General features: G+C 40.1%; 1 protein-coding gene across 1 annotated transcript; it reads right to left on the bottom strand.

Annotated features, from left to right (window-relative positions):
- Positions 1-7,052: 7,052 nt before the first annotated feature.
- Positions 7,053-10,039, bottom strand: il19l (interleukin 19 like). Its single transcript, XM_017415850.3, has 6 exons — positions 9,497-10,039; positions 8,935-9,117; positions 8,761-8,823; positions 8,523-8,675; positions 8,372-8,434; positions 7,053-7,439 (listed from the first exon to the last, which is right to left on the bottom strand). The coding sequence occupies exons 2-6, from the start codon at positions 9,094-9,096 to the stop codon at positions 7,353-7,355; spliced, it is 528 nt and encodes a 175-aa protein (XP_017271339.1). The 5' UTR covers positions 9,097-9,117; positions 9,497-10,039; the 3' UTR covers positions 7,053-7,352.
- Between the last annotated feature and the right edge of the window lie 336 nt (positions 10,040-10,375).

Genomic DNA, 10,375 nt, shown 5'->3' with positions numbered 1-10,375 from the left:
CCACCCCAAGGGCCCACAAGGCCAGCCCCCAAACCACCCACCTTCACTATGTGACGGAGCCGATTAAGGGAGCCCAAAGAGATTGATCCAATGTGTCGGCAGATGCTGTTTCAAGACTAATATGATCTAACAGAAGATTTTTATACTGATTAATGCTAAGATTATTTTTATTTTTCCAATTTAGAAGTATGGTTTTTTTTGCGATGCATAAGGCAGTGAAAATCATGCGACATGTATTTTTCTCCAGGGAGATGTCTTCAAAGGAAGCCAGTAAGCAAACAGACGGAGAAAGAGGAATATTGCATTTCAAACATTTAGACAAGTCTTCACAGACCTGGACCCAGAATCTCTGAACGGGTGGACAGAACCAAAATGCATGGATATAATCATCAGGAATATTGTCAACGCACTGTGAGCATTTGTTAGATGATGTAAATCCCATCTTAAACATTCGTTGACCCGTATAGTGTACCCTATAGAGAACTTTATACTGAATTAATTGTAAATTGGAGATTCTAGTTAATTTAAATGTCTTTAAACATATTTGAGACCAGGTGTTTTGGTCAAAATTGATTGATAAATCTGACTCCCATTTTTTTGTAGGTAGCATTATGGAGTCGTTAATTCTAGACAATTTCTTGTATATTTTAGATACTAATTTGGGGGATTTGAGATTAAGGAACTCTAACACACAAACTGGTGTTTCTATCAGAGTTTTATTAAGCTTAAATTTCTTTTTTATGATAGACTTAATTTGTTGATATTCTAAGAAGTATTTATCTTCCATGTTAAATTTTATTTTTAATTTATTAAATGGAATAAAGTCTACATTTTCATATAAGTGTTCCAGGCGTTCGATTCCCTTTGCTCTCCAACCAGTGAAGTTTATCATGATATTTTCTTGTAGGATGTCAGGATTGTTCCAGATGGGTGTATGTCTACAGGGGATTAATGAAGATTTTGTCATTTTTTGATATTCCCACCATGCTGTCAGAGATGAACTAATGGTGATGCTTTTAAAGCAAGCGTGTTTTTTTATATTTGTGCTAATAAACGGTAGATATGATAACCTAATATTATTGCATAAAGTTTGTTCTATGTCTAACCAAGTTTCATCTAATGTATTCGGACTAATCCATTTGGAAATATATTGTAGCCTATTGGCTAAATAGTAGTGATAGAAGTTGGGAAGTTCTAATCCTCCGGTATCTTTAGATTTCTGTAATGCATTTAAACTTATACGTGGAGTTTTGCTTTTCCAAAGGAATTTGGATATGAAGGAGTCCAATGACTTAAACCATTTAGTTGAAGGTTTATTTGGGATCATTGAAAATAAATAATTTATTCTTGGTAGGATCATCATTTTTACTGAGGCAACTCTGCCCATTAGTGATATGGGCAGCGATTCCCATCTAGTGAGATCATCTTCAATCTTCTTTAAAAGTGGAATATGATTCATTTTAATTAAGTCTTCCAATCTAGGAGAAATATTGATGCCCAAATATGTAATGTTACCTGAATGTAATCTCTTGATTGTTTTAATAAAACCGAAATGTTCACCGGTGCGAGAACAGATGATGATCTTAGTCTAAATATAAGTGAAAAGTGACCAGTGTCGTGGAAAAAAAATCAATTTCCAGCCACTGTTAGATGAAATCACTCAAACAGGTTTATATATATGTATGGTTGACGACATACAGAGACCCTTAAAGACAATTAACAATTACCATCAGAGTCCCAGCTCCGAACGGGAAGCTCTGAATCAAAGCTCTACCTCCAGAGTCCAAGCAGGAGCTTATATCGAATATAAAGGAATGTTTGAAGGCGAGGAGGAGAGACAGGAAACAAGGTCAGTCTGATTCCCATGAAGAGAAACTGAGTCATTTGGTGAAAACTCATAGGCCGTGGAATTCGATATAACATAGTCATAACTTGGAAACCGGACATAACATCGTCATCTTTTGTCTTATAAAAAACTTTCCCACCACACCGGCGATATGCATCCCTTTAAGGATGTCAGGGACCAAGCAGTACAACATGGTGGACACAGCTGTTTAATTCCAAAAGTGGGTTTTTATTTACCCCCAAAATATGAAAAATAGTTCACAGAACCAACACTTAAACAGGCATACCAATAAAAGAGGTCAATTCAATACACTAGACTCCAAAAATCGTAACTAACAAAGCCTCAAACAGACATGAGACAAACTGACCCACTGAAATGCGACCAAAGGTAACCTAAATACTGGTTTAGCTAAAACCATATGGACACACAAGGGGGAAACAAAATAGCTGCCACATAACAACTAATACCAAACAATGAAATAAACCCCAAAACACCCCTGCGGCATGAAGCATGTGGTTCAGTCCAATGAGGCTGTCAGCAGCCCTCAGCCAGGAAGGAGCAGCCGGACACCCAGGTAACTCAAAAGAACGAAGCGTTACTACAACATGAAACTGAACTTTGACCTTGCAGTGTTAATATGTGTGCACTCTGTCTACGAGGAAAGAAACGTGAAGAGCAGCATGCTTCCTTTTCTCTCCCTCCTGAATTGTGTCATACTCAGTCATACACACTTCCGCTGTTTATGGATCGCTTACTAATCCGATATCATACGTGACGAGGTGTCACCAGACCTTTTGTTGTTGTTGACAGACAGAAAAGTGTGTGTCAGAAATTTTGAGGAATGTTTTGATGGTTTTTGGACACTGACCATACCTAGAAAGGTGATTTTTAGAAGAATGACCTGGGTGTTAGTCATCAACTTACTGAAATCATCACATGAATAACTGAAAGACAGAGTGTTTTTTGTTAAATATAATAAAAACGAAAACCAACTAAGTTTTGGTACATCATTCAATCATGTGGCTCTTGTTGCTCAATGTCCCATTTGACCTCTGACTAAAGGTAAAAAGTCATTTGAAACATTAAGACTCTTATAGACAGTAAATAATGTGTTAATATCTGTTAAACTAAAAGTCTAAACTGAACTTTACACTGTCTTTTTCTTTAGACACATTATTATTATTATATAACCTGTAATTAGACCAAAGTGGACTTGTAAATCTGGTCAGAATTCAACTCTGTTTCTCCAAGCTGAGGTTGCTGAAAGAGCTATCTGCAACAGGTAAGATGTTTACCTCATGAGTACATTTGTTTTTGCTCGTTTCTAAAACCTGCTCTTCACTTCACTCTTCGTTTCTCTCATGTTGTGTCCTTTAATATCAAGCATGAGTTTTATAAATGCATACCTGTATGGCACATCTGTACAGGGCCTTGAAAAAGGATTTATACCGCTTGAAGTTTTCCACATGCCGTCACGTTACAATCACAAACTTCAAAGTGTGTTTTCCTGAGAGTTTATGTGATAGACAAACACAAGGTAACACATAATTGTAAAATGGAAAAAAAATTACATGTTTTTTTTTAAAAGAAAAAACAATAAAAATAAGAAAAATGTGGCCTTCTTTTGTGTTTCTCCCCCTTTACTTTGATACCCTGAACTAAAATCCAACCAACTGCCTCCAGAAGTCACCAAATCATTAATAAATAGACACTATCTGCGTGATGTTTGTTACAGAAAATTAGTGATGAAGCAGCATCATGAAGACCAAGGAGCCCACCAGACAGGGCAGGGATAAAGTTGTTTAAAGCAGGGTAGGTTATAAAACAATAACCCAAGCTTTCAACATCTCACAGAGCTCTGTTCAATGTGAAAATAAAAAGAGTATGTCACATCTGCAAACCTACCAAAACATGGCCGCCCATCTGGACTGACAGGCGAGAGGCAGCTAAGAAGCCCGTGGTAACTCTGAAGGAGCCGCAGAGACCCACAGCTCAGACGGGACAATCTGTCCTCAGGACAAATATTAGTTGTGTGCTCCATAAATCTGACCTTTATGGAAGAGAGCAAGAAGAAAGCTGTTGTTCAAAGAAAGCTGTAAGAACTCCTGTTTACAGTTTGATAGAAGCCCTATAAAGTCACAGCAAACATGGAAGAAGGAGATCTGCTCAGATCAAGATATAAATTGAAACATTCATCTATAACAGGGGTCTCCAATCCTGGTCCTGGAGGGCCACTATCCTGCATGTTTTCCTTCTTTCTCTGCTCCAACACACCTGATTCAGTGGTTAAATCACCTCTTCATGTTCTGCAGAAGCCTGTTAATCACCCATTGATTCAAATCAGGTGTGTTGGAGCAGAGAAACAAGTAAAACATGCAGGATGGTGGCCCTCGAGGACCAGGATTGGAGACCACTGATCTATTATCTGCTGCTTGTTCTGGAGTCAGCTGGGGGCAGCTGCTTAAGCATAGAGGCATAGTCTCTCCAGCATGTCCTGGGTCTTCCCTGGGGTCTTCTCCCAGTTGGACATGCCCAGAACACCTCCCTAGGGAGGCGTCAAGGGGGCATCCTAACCAGATGCCCAAACCGCCTCAACTAGCTCCTCTCGATGTGGAGGAGCAGCGGCTCGACTCCGAGTCCCTCCCGGACAACCAAACTTCTCACTCTGTCTCTAAGGGAGAGCCCAGCTACTCTGTGGAGAAAACTCATTTAGACTGCCTGTATCTGAGATCTTGTTCTTTTGGTCACTACCCAGAGTTCATGACCATAGGTGAGGGTAGAAACGTAGACAGAGAGTTTTGTCTCGCAGCTCAGTTCCCTCTTGAACCTTTTGGCCTACATGCAAAAACCCCATGTGTGGCAGAAAGCTAACACTGTGCATCACCCTGAACACACCACCTGCTCTGTGAAACATACTGGTGGTGGCATCATGCTTCGGGGATGCTCTTCTTCAGCAGGGACAGGGAAGCTGGTCAGAGCTGATGTGAAGATGGACGGAGCTAAACACGGGCCGATCCTGGAAGAAAACCTGTTAGAGGCTGTAAAAGACCCGAGGCTGAGGAGGAGGTTCACCGTCCAGCCAGAGCTACAGTGGCATGGTTTACATCAAAGCATGATCATGGGTCAAAGTTCAGCCCTGAATCCCTCTGAGCAGCTGAGGCAAGACTTGAAAAGTGCTGTTCACAGATGCTCTCCATCCAATCCGACTGAGCTGCAGTTGTTCTGCAAAGAAGAATGAACAAAAACTTCAGTCTCTTGATGCGCAAAGCAGGCCGAGACAAACTCCAAAAGTCTTACAGAAGCACTGCAGCAAAAAAGTGGTTCCACAAAGTATCAAATCTGCTTTAAACAATGTTGTTTTTTCAATTATACAAGTTTGCAGATGTATTATAACAAATGTAACAATAAAAAGGAAGAAACACAACTATTTATATGTATTTAATGTACCTGTCAGAGAATCAAATAAGTATTTAAAGTACACTAAAAATGAAATCATATAGTTGAAAACAAAACAAAAAACTAACAGATAAATTAACAGTTCTATTATTTCACATCGCCTCGATTTATACAACCAAACAGCAAACATATAGGTTTTTGCTCAGTTCAACAATAATTATTACTGTCATTGCATCATTCACACTTCTACGATATTCTAGTAAATTAGTCACAAGCAGGCTACTGATTTTTCAGGGAAGAGTATTTTTATTACATATTTGAGTTCTTATTTTGTAAGTAAAGTCTCAGAATGAGTCTGCAGGTACCAAACTTTCTGCCGCTTCTGTGCATCAATTCTTTTCAGTTTTCACCAAAGAATCATCAGATCAGTAAAGGAAACTGATCACATGCTAAGTTTTACAGAAAGGAAAATACGACAGGCTGACCTGATCTGCCTCCAGATCGACTTTTATTTAAGGAAGGTTTATCAAATCACAAACAGCTGGTGTCACAGAGTAAATTAAGTTTTGTCTGATTCTCTCTTGTGTGTTTGATCCCCCCGCCCTTTACAGTTTAATAATATAGTTGAACTTTAAAAAATAAATTTTTTTCAAGTGATTGTCTCATCTATATGTTTATACTTCCAGTTATACTGGACTCAGATTGTTGCACCGCAGTCAAAGAACAATAAAAAGCATAAAAAGTTTAAATAAAGTCTGAATAAAGCAACCAATTTAAGCAATTATCTAATAGGAACAGATCAACCATCAGGTGCTCTACTGCCCCCTGCTGGACACCTGGACATAATAAATCTGGGAGGTTCAGGTAACCTGCAAAGCAACAAGAATGCATTTATTTAGGGATCTGTCTGAAAACTGCACTTTTTAAAAATAAAACAATTTATCATTTGCTTTTCATTGCAGATTAAATTAAAGTATTGTGTAAAAAAAGTTTACATATTTGTTTAGATTGCATGTTAAAGTTATTCATTACTTATAAGAGCAAAATAGGGAAACAGCAAATTTACAGCACTGTGCAAAAATTGTAAAGCAGCTCTAATTTTCTTTTATTTTGCTTCAAAGGAGCCAGATTTTCTTTTAATCCTTTAAAGTGGTCTTGATCAATATAATCCCCAGGCTTTCAGAAGGTCTTTCAGTGGTTTTTCTTTGAGCTTTTGCTGCTTCTTAACTCATTTTCAGTCTGTTTGTTGAATGATCATGACAGTGCACACAGTATTGTGCCGCTTAAAAGTTAGGTCATGTCTTTAATCTGTTAGCTCATCATTTATTTTATGTAAGGTTGTCAGCTAATAACATCTAGTTGCTGCTAAAATACTAGTTAATTCAGTCAAACTGATATCTTTGGTATTTTTCATAAATTCAGCTGCAGAAATGGGAATGAAATGTTTTTTTGTGACAGGCTGCTGAAAACAAAGAGCCTAAAGAGACAATTTAAAATTCAAAGAGCAACAAGCAAAAGCCTATCTTTTGAAAATGGTCAAAGTGGGCTGAAAGTGAATGAAAAAGCAGCCAAACTTTTAAAGAGCTGCAGAAAAACCCAGAGAACTAAGAATCAGGACCCCTTTAAAAGGTTACAGGGAAGTCTGGCTCCTCGGAAGGAAAATATGGATATGAGGAGTGACTTAAGACTTTTGCACAATGTTGCATTAACATGGACTAAAGTGGGTGTTTGTATTTGAGTCTTTGCTTGAAACACAGCATTTTAAAAATGCACCACTAGATGGAGATGTAGCCCAGACGACGCTTCGAAATTAAAACTCAACAGCTTTTTATTTGTATCACAGCTCGAACACAAACAGTGTTTGAATTCAACAAAAGCATTATTTACAATCTCACAATGCAGAAACCATTGCACCATTTTTGATTTCTGAACTGTGTACAAACGTCCAGAAATCACGTCGATCATAAGTTATTAAATTAATTCAAACAGTCCACGCGGTAGTGGATAAAAACACACAACTTTAAGTTAATTCAAGTACCAACAGGGAAATGCAAAATGCTACAACGGGGGAAATGAACAAGTCTGTGTTCTCCAGGTTTAACATCACATTTTACTCCGTTTGTTTCAGTCCATCCATCCAGTCCAGAAGTGTGTTCAGTTCTCCTACGGCTTTATGTGCTGCCGGCTGGATCTGAAGCTGAAGGAGAAGAGAGGAAAAAGGTTTAATGATGAGCACTGACTAGTTTTATCAATGACACCTAAAACAAGAGTTAAAGGGAAGGTCTGGCCATCCTTGATCAACAAAAGTTTCCTAATCAGCTGTGAACTCACTGAGCACAAAGCATGGAGAAAAGGCCGGAAGGGCCTGATTTTTAGGTTTTTCCTAAAAATTGCGTACCAGTGTGAGAGAACGCTGCATTAGCTAATTTTAAACACTTTTCCATGACGCCACTCGTTCAGTTTGCTGCTGCTTTCGCAACAGAACCCCGCCGGTGTTCCTACGTGAACGTACATGTGCCTAGCGTAGACCATTACGCTGATGGTGCTGAGGCTGCGATGGCTTCACTGCCCCCAGGACTCGAGTGAACTTTTGCCCCGACTAGGCATGCTGATACATTTGCAGCCTCGGCGAATACAGGGCCTATCACTGCTCAGCGCACACACACACACACCTGGTAACACAGGTGTTTGGTTTGATAAATAATAAACCAACAAAACAAATGACGTCGTGCAAATGTTTTGAGATTTAATAACCGATTCATATGCCTGGAAAATGATAATAAAAGACGCCCTTGTTTTGTTAGCCATTACCCTGGCCTGGATGAAGATTTTTTTCCATTTTGTCACAGCTGATAACTACTGATAACTATTTAATCAAACACCACTTCAAAGATGACCAGACTATCCCTTTAAGTCTATATTTGTTGACCTTTTTAATGCTAACTAAAGATTTACCAAAAAAAAAAAGATCAATGCTGTTTATCTATAAGGATTTTCATGTTTTTTAATCTACTTGACCTTTAAGATCCTATTACATCACAGTGTTTCTCAGATGTTCATATCTATGTTCAGTGTGACTCTGGGGCATTAAGACAAGGATCAATATTGAGTAAAAAGAATGAAGTTTACCTTATCGAACTTGGTGTGGACTGAGTCAAGTGTTCTCTGGGTTTCTTCTCCACAGTGGCAGTGCTGCACAGATCAGGACGAGCGTTAGAACAACTTCCGATAACGACACATCTCATTCGTTAGGAACAGGGATGTCAGACGGCCGACTTACACATTTGTGCATGTCTCTTCTGATGCTGACAAAAGCGTTGGCCAGGGCACTGGAGCAGCGCTGCTGGTGCGGGTGAGAGGACTCGTAGTTCTTGAACACTCTCTCGATGTAGAAGCGCAGCAGGAGACGCAGGAAGCAGCATGTCTGACCCTCCTGGTGGAAACAGCCAAGTGTTATTCTCTGCGTGCTGATGTTATCAGGGCAAAGGTGACGACACAGCACAAGCGAAAGACCTCACCTGAAGGGTTTTTATCAGAGACGTGTCCAGAAGTTTCACCTCGATCTCGTTGTCTCCTGATAGCTGTCAGGGGGAAATCACAAAAGACTCCATTAAAACCATTTACTGTCAGACTTTTTGCTGTTCTTGACCCTGCACCAAGTATCTGCCCGTCATTCTGGGTGTCGCACTCACCGCGTCTGATCGGATGTCGGTGTACTGCCTGCGCAGCTCGTGAAAGTGAACGTTGGCAGAGCAGCCGTCCACGTGCAGAGTCCGACCCTCCGCGGCCTTGCACAGGCATCCCAGGAGGACGAGGAGGGAGACAACGAAGGAGCCGAGCGGCGTCTGGATCATTGTGGTTACCTGGTGGCAAAGCTGACAGAGGGACAACGTGTTTGGTTAAAAACCTCTTCAGAGGAACACTCAGGGGTGATCATGCTGTCTAAGACGAAAGAAGATCTAAGAGGCAGTCTGTCTAGCCTAATTCGACAGAAAGTGCTCACTTAAACTAAGCTTATTCGTAAAACTGGAAGGTCAGATCGCTTAGAGGATCGCCTAACCTAACATCAACAGATAGTTCTGATACACCTAATGAGGACATCTCAGAGTGCCTACCAGCAAATCTTATTCTTCCACAACAATATCAAGTCACTAATTGATGAACAGCGTGAAGAATATTGTAAGTATACGAGAAAACCGATGCGCCTGCCGTTCATCCAGCATGAACGGTAAGAGCACCTGTGCTCAGACTCACCTGTGAGCTCCTGCAGAGGAAGAGCCTGAGTGAAGGTGTATCTCTGAGCCTCCATCCTCTCTCCTCTTATAGCAGCTTGAGGGGGATTTTACCAGGTATTTTCAGCCTACACAGAAAAAGACACATGAACTTGCTTGCATGCGCACGTGTAATTACAGGAAAAGGAAATGTGTGATGCAATTAAAGGAACTTCCAGCGCAGGTCTTTGAATGAGAAATAAATAATTAAGCATTTCCTCCATTGTGACGTAGAGTCTGGTCATTAAATAGAAACAATTCTACTACTGCTGATTGTTCTTTTGCGCAAGTCATTCCTCTAATTAAAGTGTCACCAACTCCTTTGAGACTTGCGTCGGATCCTTTCAGTTTTGGGTAAGGGCACTTTTAGGGAACAATAATCCAAGAAATCAGAGTTTGCTCTTAATATTAACGAGCTTCTGCTTTCTTGCAAAGTTCAGATTGATTAACCTGTCTGTTCCTAAATGTTGTAGAACAACTTTACATGTGTCCTGCTTTCGTCAGCACATTTTTATTTAATTTTTTTTTTCTCTCAAGCTTCTGAGCTCCCGTCACGCACGCCCTTTTCAAAAACACCTGCCAGACCGGTCCGCCTGTTTACAGTGAAGGCTGAAAATCCATGTGCAGTAAAAAAGCAGAAAGATTAGAGAACTAGGAGGAAAGTCCGACCGAAAACAGGAATTACTTGTGCTTGCAGAGCGTTATTGTGTCAACCAGGAACAATGGGCTCACAAACGGGGTGCAAAATTCCCAAATTTCTTTCTAGCAACAACAAATATGCATCTGTAAAAAGGTGACACCCTCTCATAACTCTGGAAGGCTGGCTTGGTTATTGTCCTGAGAGCCACTAGGGGTCATCAAG

Source organism: Kryptolebias marmoratus, linkage group LG4 (genome assembly GCF_001649575.2).
Source record: "Kryptolebias marmoratus isolate JLee-2015 linkage group LG4, ASM164957v2, whole genome shotgun sequence".
In the NCBI taxonomy this organism is placed as follows: domain Eukaryota; kingdom Metazoa; phylum Chordata; class Actinopteri; order Cyprinodontiformes; family Rivulidae; genus Kryptolebias; species Kryptolebias marmoratus.
The sequence above is the reverse complement of the archived record's forward strand: the minus strand, read 5'-3'. Positions and strand labels throughout refer to the sequence as shown.

What these genes read in the sequence shown, in the direction of transcription:
- il19l (XM_017415850.3), bottom strand. Translation starts at nt 9,096, where the DNA reads ATGATCCAGACGCCGCTCGGCTCCTTCGTTGTCTCCCTCCTCGTCCTC. An exon ending in CCGACATCCGATCAGACGCG is followed by an intron (nt 8,824 to 8,934) that starts GTGAGTGCGACA and finishes TCCCCCTGACAG; the next exon opens with CTATCAGGAGACAACGAGAT. An exon ending in TCCACACCAAGTTCGATAAG is followed by an intron (nt 7,440 to 8,371) that starts GTAAACTTCATT and finishes CTTCTCCTTCAG; the next exon opens with CTTCAGATCCAGCCGGCAGC.